At 47.2% G+C, this 17,502-nt stretch overlaps 1 protein-coding gene across 3 annotated transcripts in view; it reads right to left on the bottom strand.

Moving 5' to 3' along the window:
* dvl3b (dishevelled segment polarity protein 3b) overlaps positions 1–17,502 on the bottom strand; it is a 79,583-nt gene that overhangs the window by 29,935 nt on the left and 32,146 nt on the right. For 2 of the 3 annotated variants that reach the window (XM_078410541.1, XM_078410540.1), the window contains exon 4: positions 15,093–15,199. The exons of the other annotated variant lie outside the window; for it this stretch is intronic. In XM_078410541.1, the coding sequence (XP_078266667.1) occupies positions 15,093–15,199 (107 nt within the window). The remainder of the gene's footprint in view (positions 1–15,092; positions 15,200–17,502) is intronic. 3 annotated transcript variants of the gene reach the window in all.

Below are 17,502 nucleotides of genomic sequence, written 5' to 3' on the forward strand. Positions count from 1 at the left end.
AAACCAGGCTGTGATGCAACCTGACAGTTTGCTTTCTATGGTGCATTCTATAGTTATGGTTAACCCCTGCCTGGTGCAGCCGTACTAAAGACTGATTTGCTGTAAAACACAGTGTGCGCAGCAGTAGAGCATTTGCCTCACAGCCTCAGAGACCCGGGTTTGATCCTGACCTCGGCTGCTGTGTGGAGTCTGCACGTTCTTCCTGTGACTACGTGGGGTTCCTCCGAGTGCTCTGGTTTCCTCCCACATCCCAAACATTTGCAGATTTGTAGGTTAAGTAGCCTCTGTAAATTGCCCCTCGTGTGTATGGGGTGGATGAGAAAGTGGGATATTAAAGAACTAGTGTGAATGGGTGATGAATAGTTGGCGTGTACTCGGTGAGCTGAAGGGCCTGTTTCCATGCTGTATCTTTGAACTATACTAAATAAAGAGGGAGGAAGATTAGATTTTGTTGCCTTCCATCACAGTGAGGAATGTGGAATCCGTAATGGTGGATGTTTATGTTAACTTTTACGTAGTTGTGCGTCTTGTTGCTTTTTTAGTATGGCTGTATGGTAAATCGAATATTACTTGACCTTAATTGGTACACGTGACAATAAAAGACCTTTAAACCTTTGAATTAAATTAAAACAGTAGTCTAAGAACATCAATGCTAACAAAAACAGAATCTACAAAAAAGCAATTATCAAAGCAAAGTTGCATTACTCTTGGGTAAAATGCACCCAGGCCCCTGCAATGTTATCCAGTGAGAGATCACAGGAGTAATGTGGGAAACACTTGAAAATGTTGCCTCTGGGCCCAAATCGATTGGAAGGACAGAACCAATATTTGGACCACTTGTTGGTTGCTAAGGTTCTGTTGAGAACAAGAAGAATGTTCCATAGAAGAGAAACAAGAAACTGCAGATGCTGGATTACAAAAAAAAGACACAAAGTGCTGGAGTAATTCAGCGGGTCAGGCAGCATCTCTGGAGAACATGGATCGGCGACGTTTCGAATCAGGAACCTTCTGATTCATTGAAGAAGTTTCCCGACCCGAAACATCACCTATCCATGTTCTCCAGAAAAGGATAGAAAGTGCTGGAGCAACTCAGCGGATCAGGCAGCATCTGTGGAATGCATGGATAGGTGACGATTCGGATTGGGACCATTCCTCAGACACTGACCCAAAAACTTCACATATCCATGTTCTCCAGAGATGCTGCCTGACCGGCTGAGTTACTCCAACACTTTGTGTCTAAGAATATTCCACGAATGCCTGGTTAAGGTACTCTGAAATCCCAGTGACTTTTCACAGAGGTATGTATCGGGAAGTTGTCGAGTGGAAGAAGAGTTCAGAAGTCAGTGGACCCTCGACAAGAGCAGACAGCACAAAGCTGCAAAATATACAACTCTTACAGATACCACCCTCAGAGGAGCGAGTAAAAGACGCACAGATAAAGTCTAGGAATGACAAGGTTACATAAATCTGCCCGAGCCTAATCCACACATGCAGACTACCCAGGAAGGTGGGGGAAAGGATTTAGGTTTAGGTTTATTATTGTCATGTGTACAGAGGTACAGTGAGAAGCTTTGATTTGCATGCTAACCAAGCAGATCAAATAATACTATACATAAATACAATCAAGACAAACGCAAACTCCAAAGACGTACAGGTTTGTCGGTTAATTGGCTGGGCAAATGTAAAAATTGTCCCTAGTGGGTGTAGGATAGTGTTAATGTACGGGGATCGCTGGGCGGCGCGGACTTGGTGGGCCGAAAAGGCCTGTTTCCGCGCTGTATATATATGATATGATATGATATGATAAGTACAATAGGAGAGCAAAGGGGAAGATACAGAATGCAGAATATAGTTCTCAGCATTGTAGCACACCAGTTCCAGAGATAAAGTCCAATGTCCGCAAAGGGGTATCGGACAGTCTCCGAGCTTATGGATGGACTGGTCAGTCTGATAACAGAGGGGGGAAAGTTGTTCCTGAGACTGGTGGTGCATATTTTCAAAATTCTGTACCTTCTGCCGGACGGGAGTGGGAGACAAAGGAATGGCCGGGGTTACATGGCGACGGGCGTGGGACGAGAGTGGGGGGAGATGCAGGAATGAAGGAGGTGACTTACACTGACGAGCTGCTGGCCGCGGCTCGGGGAAACACCGGACTCGACGCAGGGAAGGCAGCGCCCAGCAACGGAGCGGGGCCTGCATGCGACAGGGGGACACTGCGGGGGGCAGGCCCCGGCTTCTGCCTCTTAGCCTGAAGCATAGGGACAGCATCCTGAGCATCGACGACTCCCAAAGCACAAGGCGGACGGTTGAGACTCTCGCTCTGCGGCGCTGTTGGGAAGGCTGGATGTTGCAGTGAGTGCTGCACTGAGGTGCAGGGGTAGAATTGCGGCCTCACTGCTGCAGGGGCCCGGGTTCAATCCTGACTGCGGGTGCTGTCTGTGCGCAGTTTGTACGTTCTCCCCGTGACTGCCTTGGGGTTTCTCCGGGTGTTCCGATTTTTTCTCCCACACTCCAAATACGTGCAGGTTTGTAGGTTAATTGGCTTCTGCAAATTGTACCGAGTGTGCAGGATAGTGGCAGCGTACGGGGATCGCTGGCCGGAGCGGACTTGGTGGGCCGAAGGGCCTGTTTCCGCGCTGTATCTCTGAAGACTAAAGTGTAAAGAGGGCAGACCTCACTGCGGTGACAGAGACTTTCTCTCTTCTGCTGTATCAGTGAGAGCAGTCAGTTCATGCAGTGTAATGGACGGTCAGCGGACAGTGATGCCCAGGCCAGCCAGCTCTGCAGACTCACGCACTCCCTCTGCAGACACTCGAGGTCCCGAGCAAAACACCAAGTGCTGGAGGAAATCTGCAGCTCCTTCTGTCCACTCACACTGTCCTCCTCTGCTGGGAATTGTTCACAGCACAGACGCTCCAAAGGTGGGAAGGTATTTGGGGAAAATAAAATATTTGATTCAGTCAGTTGTAGCTGGCGATTAGAAGAAATGTGTGGGACCAGCGCACATTTAATTCCAAGGTTCCAAAAGGCTATGAGGATCAGTTTAATCAGAGCATATCGTATAGACTCTCTCCCACCCTCTCTCTGTGACTCCCTTCCCCTCTCCGTCAATCTCCCCCCTCTCTCGGACACCCTCTCTCTCCTTCCGTCTCTCTCCTCTTTGATTCCGTCTCTCTGATTCTCTGTCTCTCTCTCCCTGTCACTCTCTCTCCCCCCCCTCTCTGTAACACTTCCTCCTCCCCCCCTCTCTCTCTCTCTCTCCCTCCCTCTCCCTTCCACTCCCTCAACCTCCTTCTCCCTCTCTCTCCCCCGGCTAAACCATACTGAGGGTGTAGTGGCCGTACACAGACATCATTCTACCCTCGGCAGTCGGAGTCAGGATGGCAAGGATGTGCTGAAGTCCCTCGTTCAGAAGTCACGGAGCTGATCCCAGAGTCCGGATGCAGAATTCCAGGGTGAAACAGAGACACAAGGAACTGCGGATACTGGTTTAAAACAAAAGACACAACGTGCTGGAGTAACACAGCCGATCAGACAGCATCTCTGGAGAATGTGGATAGGCGATGTTTTGGGTTGGGACAGAATTCCAGAGGGAATTTTGAACAATCCGGTTGGCATTCAGGCCACTGAGCGCCCCAGTACTTTACCCTTGCACAGCGTAATCCTGTCCAGTTCGTTGCCACAGACGATTGAGAGAAAGATAATCCCTGGTATTGTGATTCTTGTGCTGCCCTTTCTTGCCTCTGCCTCACAGGTTGTCCAGAGTGGTGTATGAACAGTGCCAAACGTTTCTTCAGATCCAGGAGGAATATCGATGACACTGGGGCCCCAGGGAGGGGAGGAGTGTCACGCTCCACTAATGCTCTCCCTGCAGACAAGCCAAGTGCAGGAGACAGTGACAGACACAGGGTTTCATTGCTCTCACTCGTCAAAAGAGTTTTATTGTCATACTAGACCAAGTGGACCCGTTGGGCCCATTCCTCGTAGAGGGGGAATAGGGAAGGGGAGCGGGTGTCGTCAAAGCCTCTCCTGTATTGGTGTAGCACCCTCAACACCCCCACTCAATCCCCCTTATCCCCCCTCCTCCCCCCACTGACCCACTCCATTTCCCCTACCCCACCCCCACTTGTCCCTCCCCTGCCCCCACCCCCACTCCCCCAGCCCTGCCTCCACCCCCATTCCCCCCTCCCCACCCCTATTCCCCTCCCCCTCTCCAGACCCCCACCTCCCTCACGAGATGCGAGGTGAGAGGGGGAAGGTGCGAGGGGAGAGGGAACGACTGAGTGGGTTTTCTCCGAGATCTTCGGTTTCCTCCCACACTCCAAAGACGTACAGGTATGTAGGTTAATTGGTTAATAGGTTAATTGGCTGGGTAAATGTAAAAATTGTCCCTAGTGGGTGTAGGATAGTGTTAATGTGCGGGGATCGCTGGGCGGCACGGACTTGGAGGGCTGAAAAGGCCTGTTTCCGGCTGTATATATATGATATGATATATGATATGATATGATATGAGAGTTGATAAACAGTATGATATGATAAACAGGCTGTGGACCCTGAACTGACTCACTGCTCCCTCCCTCCCTGCCCCTGCACCCAGCTCCTGATCCACACAGGGAGCCAATGGAAATTCGCACACTCTAAAACCCAAGGAAACCTCCCTCCTTGCGAGCAGCTAATCAATCACAGCTGTCTCCCAGCAGACAGCCAATTATAATTATAGATAGACCCAAAATGCTGAAGTAACTCAGCAGTCAGGAGGCATCTTTGGAGATAAAGGAATAGGTGATAGGACCCTTCTTCAGACTACAATTCCTGGACGGTAGACAGAGCCAATCAAAACTCCCCCCCATCCAACAGCTAACCACCTCTCCCGTCTTCCAAGCAGCAGGCCAATCACAGCTCCCAGGCCAATCACAGCACGGCTTTAAGGTAAGAGGGGCAAAGTTTAAAGGAGATGTGTGGGGCAAGTTTTTTCCCCCCCTCGCAGAGGGCGGTGGGTGACTGTGCATCTAACCGATCTATTTCTCTCATGATTTAGTCAGGCACTGCAGCATATTTACCAAGCAATAATCAGCCACCATGAGCAAGGTAGGGGAAGGAAAGAAACAGGCAGAACAAAATTAATTAAACCAAGGACCACTCACCCGAGAAACTCCTTCTCCCCTCTCCCATCAGACAAGAGGTAGAGAAGTGCACGTTCTCCCTGTGACTGTGCGGGTTTTCTCCGGGTTCGCTGGAGAAAATCCAGAGTGGGTGCCCGGAGACATACCTGCAGATTCAAGAACAGTTTCTTCCCAGCTGTTATCAGGCAGCTGAACCATCCTATCACCAACTAGGGTGCTGACCTTCCATCTGCCTCTTTGGAGACCTTCAGACTATCTTTGATCTTTGATCAGACTTTATCTTGCATTAAACATTATTCCCTTTATCCTGTAACTGTACACTGTGGATGGCTTGATTGTAATCATGTACAGTCTTTCTGCTGACTGGATAGCACGCAACAAAAAGCTTTTCACTGTACCTCTATACACGTGACAATAATAAACTAAACTAAACCAAACTAAATAGCTGAAGCACATATCTGCAACGAAAGAATTAAATTATGCCTTGAGAAAATTAATCATTGAATGTGGTTAGACACTCTGCTGGCAAGGGCAAGAACCACCATTTTCAATGCTCGGTGGCATCTGTTCTGCTGACTGAGGACATGTACAGTTGAACGCACAGGGATTGTCACTGACAGCAAGATCACGTAACGAGTGTTACACGACAGGTAGCATGTTAATTGATTGTTAATGGGCGATTACCCAATGATGGCAGCCTAATGTTTCTGCTGTGAATCCCGAGCTTATTCTCAGCCTGTTGGAGCTTGAAGATTGTTCACTTCCTGCATTTGCAAATTCCTGGCATCTGTTGCTTAACTAGGATCAAAGTTAAGACCCATTTACCTCTTAACTAGGATAAGAAGACTGATTTACCACTTAACTAGGATGTGAAGACCTATTTACCTCTTAACTAGGATAAATGGAGACCATTTACATTTTAACTAGGATAAGTGAAGACCTATTTATTACTTAACTAGGATGTGAAGACCCAATTTCCTCTTGACTAGGATGTGAAGACCTATTTACTGAAGAAGGGTTCCAACCCAAAACATCATCTGTTCCTTTTCTCCAGAGATGCTGCCTGACCCGCTGAGTTACTCAGTTATTTTGTATCTATCTTTGGTTTCAACCAGCATCTGTAGTTCCTTCCTACACAAGACCTACTTACTGCTTAACTAGGATAAATAAGGACCCATTTACCTCTTAACCAGGATAAGTGAAGACCAAAGATAGACACAAAATGCTGGAGTAACTCAGCGGGACAGGCAGCATCGCTGGAGAGGAACGGGTGACGTTTTGGGTCGAGACCCTTCGTCCGTTTATCTGTTAACTAGGATAAATGAAGACTTATTCACCTCTTAACTAGGATTAAAATTAAGACTGCAAACCCAGCGTACAAATGCCTGCCTTATGTGCAAGCTCAACATGTGGATGAGCATTTGAGTGACTGGACTGGGCTTGCCTACCGATGCATGCTTCACAAGTTCATAAATGATAGGAACAGAATTAGGCCATTCAGCCCATCAAGTCTACTCTGCCATTCAATCAAAGGTATTTATTTCACAAAATGCTGGAGTAACTCAGCAGGTCAGGCAGCATCTCAGGAGAGAAGGAATGTGTGACGTTTCGGGTCGAGACCCTTCTTCACACTCCAGCATTTTGTGAAATAAATACCTTCGATTTGTACCAGCATCTGCAGTTATTTTCTTACACTGCCATTCAATCATGGCTGATCTTAACCCCATTCTCCTGCCTTCTCCCCATAACCCCTGACACCTGTACTGATCAAGAATCTACCTATCTCTGCCTTAAAAATATCCATTGACTTGGTCTCCATGGCCTTCTGTCGTGATGATTTCCACAGATTCACCACCCTCTGACTAAAGAAATTCCTCCTCATCTTCCTAAAGGAACATCCTTTTATTCTGAGGCTGCGACCTCTGGTCCTAGACTCTCTCACTGGAGGAAACATCCTCTCCACATCCACACAAATTTGGGCCTTTCACCATTCGGTAAGTTTCTGCCGATTGGGAACACAGATCACGGCAGCATTTGCTTCCCAGCAATGGAACCCTGTCATATCTTTGTGTTTTGCCAGAGGAAGTAGTTGAGGCAGATACAAATAAGAGAGTCAGAGAGTGTCATACAACATGAAAATAGGCCTTTCAGTCCAACTCGTCCATGCCAACCAAAATGTCCGCCCCCCCCGCGCAGTTGGCCCATGTTCCTCTCAACCTTTCCCATCCATTTACGTGTCCAAATGTGTTTAAAATGTTATTGTACCTGCCTCAAATGCCTCTTCTCGTTCCATAAACCCACCATCTTCTGTGTGAAAGGTTGCCCCTTGGATTCCTATTAAACCTCGCCCCTCTCAACTTAAACCGATGCCTTCTGGTTCTTGATTCCCCATTTCTGTGCTGTATTACTCCACAACAATGATATTTCAAATGTACTACATTGGATGTTTAATACGTTCAAATGTTCCGAGGTCAAGAAAGCTGTTGTATAGATAGTTATTTCCTTTTCAGTGTCTGAGTTGGGTAACAAAAACCAAAGTGCTGGAGGAACTCAGCGGGTCAGGCAACATCTGCAGAGGAAATGGACAGGCAATGTTTCGGGACTGGATCCTTCTTCAGACCTGGGTAAATATTGCTGGCCGTCCATTCCCTGAAGGAAATTATTTCTACACTTGCTTCACTGCAATAACGATTCATTTTCAATCGCAGAATTCCACAATGCCCAAGGGAGTTAAAGTAGTCTTCTGCACTGACACAGAGGAGATTTATAGCTCAGTTCTCAGGTTTCTGTTGCGGGGGAGGCTTTGGCAGAGATTGCTACGTGACAATTTAATACTTTGATTAGTTTTGACTAAGTTTGATGGCACAAATTGCATCCAGTGCCAGAAAGGCTGAGCCACCATACTACAGAAAAATAGTATGGGGGCGCAGTTGTTGAGTTGCTGCTTTACAGCACCAGAGACCAGAGTTCGATCCTGACTCTACGGAGTTTGTACGTTAACCCTGTGACCATATGGGTTTTCTCCCGTTTCCTCCCACATTCCAAAGACGTTCAGGTTTGTAGGTTATTTGGCTTCTTAAAAATTGTAAATTATCCCTAGTGTGTAGGATAGTGCTAGTGTACGGGGTGATCGCTAGTCGGCGCGGACTCGAAGGGCCTGTGTGCATGCTGGATCTCTAAACTAAACTAGAGGAAATGTAGGCAAGATAATTAGAAAACAGAAAGTAAGAAGGGATTAATTTTTCATCAGTCTGAAGAAGGGCCCCAACACAAAATGTCATCTATCCATTCCCCCCACAGATGCTGCCAGACCTGCTGAGTTCCTGCAGCAGTTTGCATTTTCCTGAGAGACTATTTTTTATCAGGTTGAACAGGTTGTTATGATGTACAATGCGGTGCAGAAAGGGCAGTGGAGGTAGATCAAGCATCCACTACTCTTTCTAGCTCCAAGGGAATCGGAAAAATGTCGTCGAGTCATTGAATCACACAGCGCGGAAACAAGCTCTGCGGCCCAATTTGTCATGATGCCCCCGATATAAGTTAGTTCCATTTACCCTCCTGCCTCATATCCCTCCAATCCTATCCTATCCACGTGCCTGACCAAGTATCTTTTAAATGTTGTCATCGCACCTGCCTCAACTACCTCCTGTCGCGGCACGTTCCATAGACCCACCACCTCTGAGTGCAAAAGGTTGCCCCTCTTACCTTAAACCTATGTCCTCTCAATGGTACTTTATTGTCACATGTACCAAAGTACAGTTAAATTCTTTTGCCTTCAGTTCAGTAAAAGTATTACTATATGCAAGCACATCTTAGATTCAGTGTAGATAGACACAAAGTGCTGGAGCAACTCAGTGGGGCTGGTGGCATGTCTCTGGAGAAAAGAAACAGGTGACATTTTGGGTTGAAACTTTTCCACAGACTGAGAGTCAGAGAGGGAACGCTGGAGGTAGAAAAAGACCAGAACAAATCAGGGCCGGCAAAAGATGATCATGGAAGGGTGGAGCCCATAATGGTCCATTGTTGTCTTGGGATGATGTGATAACAAGAGGGATATAAGAATGAGAACAGTGGAACTAGTAGAATGACTAGGGTGGGGGAGGAAGAGAGGAAATGCGGGGGTTACTTGAAATTAGAGAAATCAATATTCATACTAGAAACATAGAAAATAGGTGCAGGAGGCCATTTGGCCCTTCGAGCCAGCACCGCCATTCATTGTGATCATGGCTGATCATCCACAATCAGTAACCTGTGCCTGCCTTCTCCCATTATCCCTTGATTCCACAAGCCCCTGGAGCTCTATCTAACACTCTTAAATTCATCCAGTGAATTGGCCTCCATTGCCTTCTGTGGCAGAGAATTCCACAAATTCACAGCTCTCTGGGTGAAAAAGTTTCTTCTCATCTCAGTTTTAAATGGCCTCCCCTTTATTCTTAGACTGTGGCCCCTGGTTCTGGACTCCCCCAACATTGGGAACATTTTTCCTGCATCTAGCTTGTCCAGTTCTTTTATAATTGTATATGTCTCTGTAAGATCCCGTTTCATCCTTCTAAACTCCTGTGAATACAAACCGAGTCTTTCCAATCTTTCCTCATATGACAGTGATATCCCAAGGATTAACCTTGTGAACCTACGCTGCACTGCCTCAATAGCAAGGACGTTTTTCCTCAAATTAGCAGACCAAAAATTAGCACACAATACTCCAGATGTGGTCTCACCAGGGGCCTATACAACTGTAGAAGGACCCCTTTGCTCCTATACTCAAATCCTCTCGTTATGAGGCCAACAAGCCATTAGCTTTCTTCACTACCTGTTGTATCTGCACGCTTATTTTCAGTGATTGGTGTACAAGGACACCCAGGTCTCGTTGCACTACTGCTGGGTTGTAAGCTGCCCAAGCAAAATATGAGGTGCTGTTCCTCCAATTTGCATGTGGCCTCACTCTGACAGTGGAGGGGGCCCAAGACAGAAAGGTCAGAGTGGGAATGGAAAGGGAAGTTAAAGTGTTTGGCATCCAGGACATCAATTTGGCCAAGGTGGACTGAGAGTAGGTGTTCAGCAAAACGATCGCCCAGTCTGCCCTTTCAATACAAATGTATAGGAATAATACACTGAGACAGTATACAAGAGACACCAGGTTTGGCGCCATTATGTCCAAGTTGTTATAAGGTTCTTGGTTCTTGTTCTACAAGGCTCAGGTTCGTGATTCCCCTATCCTCGGTAAAAGACTATTCCCCTCATGATTTTATACACCTCTATAAGATCACCCCTCATCCTCCTGCACTCCATGAGATAAAGTCCTAAACTATCTCTGGCACGGGAGAATGAAGCACAGAGTTTAGACTTTAGACATCAGAGATACAGCATGGAAACAGACTCTTCAGCCCACTGATTTCATGCCGACCAGCAACCACCCGTACACTAGCACTATCTTACACACTAGAGACAATTTTAGTACACTACTAGACCAAGTATGGGCGGCACGGTAGCGCAGCGGTAGAGTTGCTGCTTTACAGCGAATGCAGCGCCGGAGACTCAGGTTCGATCCTGACTACGGGTGCTGCATTGTAAGGAGTTTGTACGTTCTCCCCGTGACCTGCGTGGGTTTTCTCCGAGATCTTCGGTTTCCTCCCACACTCCAAAGACGTACAGGTATGTAGGTTAATTGGCTGGGTAAATGTAAAAATTGTCCCTAGTGGGTGTAGGATAGTGTTAATGTATGGGGATCACTGGGCGGCACGGACTTGGAGGGCCGAAAAGGCCTGTTTCCGGCTGTATATATATGATATGATATGATATGATAAGTGGACCCGTTGGGCCCAAACCTCTGCTGCATTGGTGCAGCACCCTGTCCTCCCCCCCTCCCTTCTCTCCTCAACCCCCTCTCCCCTCTCTCCTCAACCCCCCCTCTCCTCTCCCCTCTCCCTTCTCCCCCACTCCCCCTTCTTCCCTCCTCCCCTCCCCAAAACTTTAAAATGTGAATAACTTTAAAAATATAAGACCGATTTCAATAAAACTACTTGCATTATCACTAAAGTGACAATGGTGAGTAAGGTGGGCCTAAAATGGTCGCACTATCGTGTACCGTTTTGGCTGAAGTTCACTCACAAACAAGATAAAAAAAGAGAGTTTTAGTATATAGATTACAATTTTACCAAAGCCAATCAACCTACAAACCTGCATGTCTTTGGAGTGTGGGAGGAAACCGGAGCACCCGGAGAAAGCCCACGCGGTCACACGGTGCTCCGTCAAGCTCCTACACACAGTGCCGGAGGACAGGATCGACTCTCCCGCTGCGCCACCATGCCGCTTACTCTGTGAATACATCTGAGCTTTGGAGCTGTAGTGCAGGTTGCACGTGGCTAATTAAAAACACAAACACTGCCAAACCTGTGCAAGCTTGCACCTGTGTTTATGGTGGAAGCACCGATTTTCTTTGACATTGCCGTTATCAACAAAATACTGCAGTTAATTGTGGAACTGACTGAATGCAGTCACTAGTGGATGGTCCCATCAGAGATATTTAGATGTTAATGGCGGCACAGTGGCGCAGCAGTAGAGCTGCTGTCTTACAGCGCCAGAGACCTGGGTTCGATCCTGACTCCAGGTGCTGTCTGTGTGGATTTTGTACGTTCTCCCTGTGATTGCGTGGGTTTTTTCTGGCTGTTCCGGTTTTCTCCCACACTCCAAAGACATTCGGGTATGAAGGTTAATTGGCTTCTGTAAATAGTTCTATCCTACACGCTAGGGACGATCTATGGGTGATCGCTGGTCAACACAGACTCAGTGGGCCGAAGGGCTTGATTCTGTGCTGTATCTCTCAACCTAAAGCTAAAAACCTTGGGTCAAAATGATTACCTCATGGTTCACATTAACTTGGTTCCTGAATGTTTCTGGATGATGTAATCACCTCCAGCCTCACAAACCCCTCGAGATCTTTCTAGGGGGTTGAGAGTCTCTCTGTTCCTTGAATAGGCTTGGTAAAATTGTAAATTGTCCCTGCAGGATAGTGCTAGTGTGCAGGGATCGCTGGTCGGCATGGACTCGGTAGGCCGAAGGGCCTCTTTCCGCGCTGTATCTCTAAACTAAAGTAACTGACACCTCTCTGGCATTCCTCCTTTGCAGAAAGGAGTCACCGGGTGATTTACGAGCAGACTGGGGAAGGTGGGAGGTCAGGGAGCTGAGACGAGGCAACAGCATTGAATGGAGGAGGGAGAGGGGACAGACAGTTACAGAGGGGGGAGGGGAGCAGTCCAAGAAATCACAAATCACAGGCACAAAGCATGGGTTTGTAGCTGGCTGAGCAATGAGAAAGAATGAGGGTTTGTCGGTCTCCAAAGTGCATGGAACACATGTCATGGTATCATATTTGGCCTGGCACAGGCTGAACCAGTGACTTATGTCTTATCCACGCCAACCACCGATCACGCGCTCACTCCAAGTCTATGCTATCCTACTTTCTCATCCACTCCCTATACATTAGGAGAAATTTACAGAGGGCCGATTAACCTACAAACCTGCACGCCTTTGGGATGTGGGAGGAAACCGGAGCACCCGGAAGAAACCCATGCCGTCACAGGGAGAAAGGACAAGCTCCACACACAGACAGCATCCAAGGTCAGGATCGAACCCGGGTCTCTGGCGTTGTGAGGCAGTGGCTCTACCCGCTGCACCACTGTGACAAAGCTGAGATGGTTCTGCTGTTCGTAGGAACCATGTAGGTCAGATTTTGAATTTAGCATTGTGGGAGGTCAATTGTATGTAGGGGTGTCCATAAATCGTGCCATTAGCCTGTACATCCTGTCTATTAAACCTCACCCCATCGTTAACTAATCATTCAATCGTTCAGCTTTGATCAGAACTTTGTCAGCATTATTTTCCTCAGTAAATACCAACCCAAAGTTGTCATGAAATATCCACAACCAAGTCATGGCCAACACATCCAATAATGATACAGAACCTGAAAAAGGCAAGAAAGCACACCAATGCCGCTACTTCTTAGAAGGCTTAGGAAGTTCGGTTCGTCCCCAACAATTACCAATCTCTACAAATGCGACGTAGAAAGCATTTTATCGGGATGCATCACAACATGGTTTGGTAACAGCTCCATCCAAGACCACAAGAAATTGCAGAGAATTGCAGACGCAGCCAAGACCATCACGCAAACCAACCTCCTCCCTTCCATTGTCTCCATTTACACCTCACTCAGTCTCAGCAAGGCCACGAGCATCATCAAGGACAAGTCGCACTGTGGTCACTTCCTCTTCTCCCCTCTCCCATCGGGCAAAAGGTATACAATTGTGAAAACGCACACCTCCAGATTCAGGGACACGTTCTTCCCAGCAGTTATCAACTGAACCATCCTACCAACAACTAGAGATCAGTCAGAAGATCATAAGCCATAAGTGAAAGGAGCAGAATTCGGCCATTTGGCCCATCATGTCTATCTCTCCCTCCTAGATAGAGCTCTTAAGGATAGCGGAGTCAGGGGGTATGGGGAGAAGGCAGGAACGGGGTACTGATTGAGAATGATCAGCCATGATCACATTGAATGGCGGTGCTGGCTCGAAGGGCCGAATGGCATCCTCCTGCACCTATTGTCTATAACCCTATTCTCCGGTCTTCTCCCCATAACCTCAGTCATAAGATCATAAGCCATAAGTGAAAGGAGCAGAATTCGGCTATTTGGCCCATCATGTCTATCTCTCCCTTCTAACCCAATTCTCCAGTCTTCTCCCCATAACCTCTGACAGTCCTTAATTGCTACCTACCTCATTGGAAACCATCAGACTATCTTCGATTGGACTTTACTGGCTTTATCTTGCACTAAAGGTTATTCACTTATCATGTATCTGTACACTGTGGATGGCTCCATTGTAAGCATATTTTGTCTTTCTGCTGACTGGTTAGCATGCAACAAAAGATTTTCACTGTATCTCGGTACACGTGACAATAATCTACTCAAACTCAAAGTGCTGGAGTAACGTAATGGGTCTGGCGGTGTCTCGGGCCCCACCTGGATATGCGCCCACTTCTCCCCATCCATCCACATTCTTTCCTCTGGCTTCACAATTCGCTCCTCTTCCATCCTTATCTCACACCTTTTGTCTTTTGTATCTCTGACCTTTGCCCAACTATCTGCCTATCAACCCCTCCCTTTCCTGCATCCACATATCAGTTGCCAGACTTTGTTATGCCCCTCCTCCCCACCAGCTTTCTCCCCTCCCCACCCACAGCCAAATTAATCTGAAGGGTCACAATCTGAAACGTGGCCTATCCATGTCCTCCAGAGATGCCGAAATGCTACCTGACCTGCTGAGGTACTCTAGCAGTTTGTGTATTTTTTCATAATTCAGCATCTGCAGTTCCTTGAAGCTACATTCAACATAACGTCCTGTAAACAGTTCTGGTCACAGTGGTCTACAGTAACAGAGCAATCTTTCATCAGATTTTTCCGGACTTGACCTTGCACTAAATGCTATTCCTTTTATCCAATATCTGTACACTGTTAATGGCTTGATCGCATTCATGTACAGTCTTGTCCGACTGGATAGCATACAAACAAAAGCTTTGCCCTATACCTTGGTACACCTCACTATATTACTAATATACTAACTGATAACTAATGGGACTGATGCCGATCGGTACCTTGACCAGCATGGGCAAGTTGAGCCAAAGGGCCTATTTCCATGCTCCACAACTCTATGAATCTATGAAGACATAGAATGCATTACTGTATCTTTCATTCACTCTGAATCTGCAGTCAGGTCAAATCTAAAGGAAGCGGGTATGAATAAGGGTCCCGGCCCAAAAGTCACTTGTGGAGAGCACGCAACAAAAAAGCTTTTCTCGGTACATGTGACAACGATAAACGAAACCAGTACAAAGGTGATGCGATCAACCATTGACTTCATCGCCATCTCCGCCCCTTCCCCCTCGCTCCTCACACACTCCCTTACGAACTCTCACCGTGCTCATGACCTTCCTTCCGCCGTAGCCTCTCCTTCCGCGCGGAGACCACTGACTCCGTCTCCGTCTCGTTATCCAGGTTGTCCTGGCTCCCGACTGCATTGGCGCTGTGCGGAAATGAACAGACACGCACCATCAGCCAGGGGGGATTCACACCACCGGGAGACAGGGAACGAAAGGGAGGGGTTATGGGGGTGGTATAGCATGGCCTCCTTTTCTGTTGTAATAAAGTACATTTGGAGGAAATGTGCAATTCATTCCCCTCAGTAGTTTAGTTCAGTCTAGAGGTACAACTTTAAACAGGCCCTTCGGCCCACTGTGTCCACACCGACCAGCGATCAACCCGTACACTAGTTCGGGAGAGAGTTAGATAAAGCTCTTAAGGCTAATGGAATCAAGGGGTATGGGGAGAAAGCATGAACAGGGTACTGATTCTGGATGATCAGCCATGATCATATTGAATGGAGGTGCTGGCTCGAAGGGCCGAATGGCCTACTCCTGCACCTATTTTCTATGTTTCTATGATCCTACACATTAGGGGCAAATTACTGAAGCCAATTAACCCACAAACCTGCACGTCTTTGGAATGTGGGGAGAAACCGGTGCACCTGGAGAAAACCTACGTGGTTACAGGGGAAAACGTACATACTCCATACAGACAGGACCAGTAGTCAGGATCGAACCACAGTCTCTGGTGCTGTAAGGCTCTACTGCTGCGTCACTGTGCCACCATAAAGTTTATCTTTGGGCGGCTTTGAAGCAATTGCTAAAATTGCAGGAACTCCAGCCTGTTGAAGTGCAGATTATGATATTCTGAGGGAGGGTAAAATAATAAAGACAACTTTCGAACCAAACCTCCAACCCAGAGCCCACTTAACAGATCCAGCCAAACATTAAATGTCAACTCACTGACCCCTGGTGGTGGGAGCAAGCATTTCAGTTACACAACCCGACCTCAAAAGATTATCCAAGAACATAAATGCACAGTGATCAGGAGGTGGGGGGACTGATCTTCACCCTGTACTTCCTGAGGATATATTTGAGGATATATAAAAGTAGGGGAATGGGAGACACTAGATGGTGGAATCTGGAGCAAAACACAAAGTGGTGGACAAACTCAGTGGGTCAGGCAGAATCCGTGGAGGGAATGGACAGGCGACATTTTGGGTCATGACTCTGAAGAAGCTGCTGAGTTCTTTACTTTTCTTTAGAGTGCCAGTCCCAGGAACAGCTTCCTTCCTCTCCGTTCTCAGGCTTCTGAACGGTCCTTCCATAATCCAGGGTACTGTCTGATTCACCTCTACCCCATTGCGGACATTGGACTTTGTCTCTGGAACTGAAGTGCTACAATGCTGAGAACTATATTGTGCACTCTGTACCTTCTCCTTTGCTCTACCTATTGTACTTGAGTTTGATATGATATCTGTTTGGATAGCATGCAAGGCAAAATGTTTCACTGTACCTCAGTACGTGACAATAATAAACCTAAACCTAATCCCATCTGCCTGCACATCATCCATATCCCTCCATTCCCTGCCTGTTTATTATGTATTTGTCTATATGACTCTCAAATGTTGATGTCATATCAGCTTCCACCATCTCCCCTAACAACACATTCCAGGCACCCACCAGTCTGTGTGAAAAAAAAATGGCCTCATAAATCTCCTTTAAACTTTCCACCTTTCACCTTAAAGTTATATCCTCTGGTATTGACATTTCCCACCTGGGAACAAGACTATCTAGCTACGCCTCTCATAATGTTGTGGGCTTCTATCAAGTCATCTCAGCCACTGAAGCTTGTCCACATGTAAGGGAAATTTGCACTACAATATTTGTTCCATGCTGCTGTTGTGCATTCATCATTACATCTATTATTGTATCTATCACTATCATGTGTACACAAGGAACTGCAGATGCTGGTTTACAAAGAAAAGACACAAAGTGCAGGAGTAACTCAGTGGGCCAGGCAGCATCTCTGGAGAAGAGAGGTAGGTGACGTTTCGGGTCGAGAAGGGCATGGGGGAAAAAGCTGTGGGAGAGGAGGGGCAGGTCAAAGCGTGGCATGTACCAGGGCAACAGGTGAAAGGGGTTTTGATAGGCAGATGTTTGGACAAAGGCCAGAGATGAAGAGAAAGAAGGTGTGACACAAAAGGGTTGTAGAGTTGCAAATGATGAAGCTAGAGGAAGGAATGTAGGTGGAAGGAGAAGGGGAGAGGGGAAATAGGTGCAAATCCAGATGGGTCCATGGGAGGGGGGGTTACCCAAAATTGGAGAATTCAATTTCAGACCATTGGGTAGTAAGCTACCCAAGTGATAGGTAGGAGGTGGGGGGGGGGGGGGGGGGGGAGGGGGGGGAGGGGGCGGGGGGGAGAGAATCTATTTTAGCCTCTCGTCAATTCTCACACAATTG

This window comes from Rhinoraja longicauda, chromosome 13, assembly GCF_053455715.1.
Source record: "Rhinoraja longicauda isolate Sanriku21f chromosome 13, sRhiLon1.1, whole genome shotgun sequence".
Taxonomy (NCBI): Eukaryota; Metazoa; Chordata; class Chondrichthyes; order Rajiformes; family Arhynchobatidae; genus Rhinoraja; species Rhinoraja longicauda.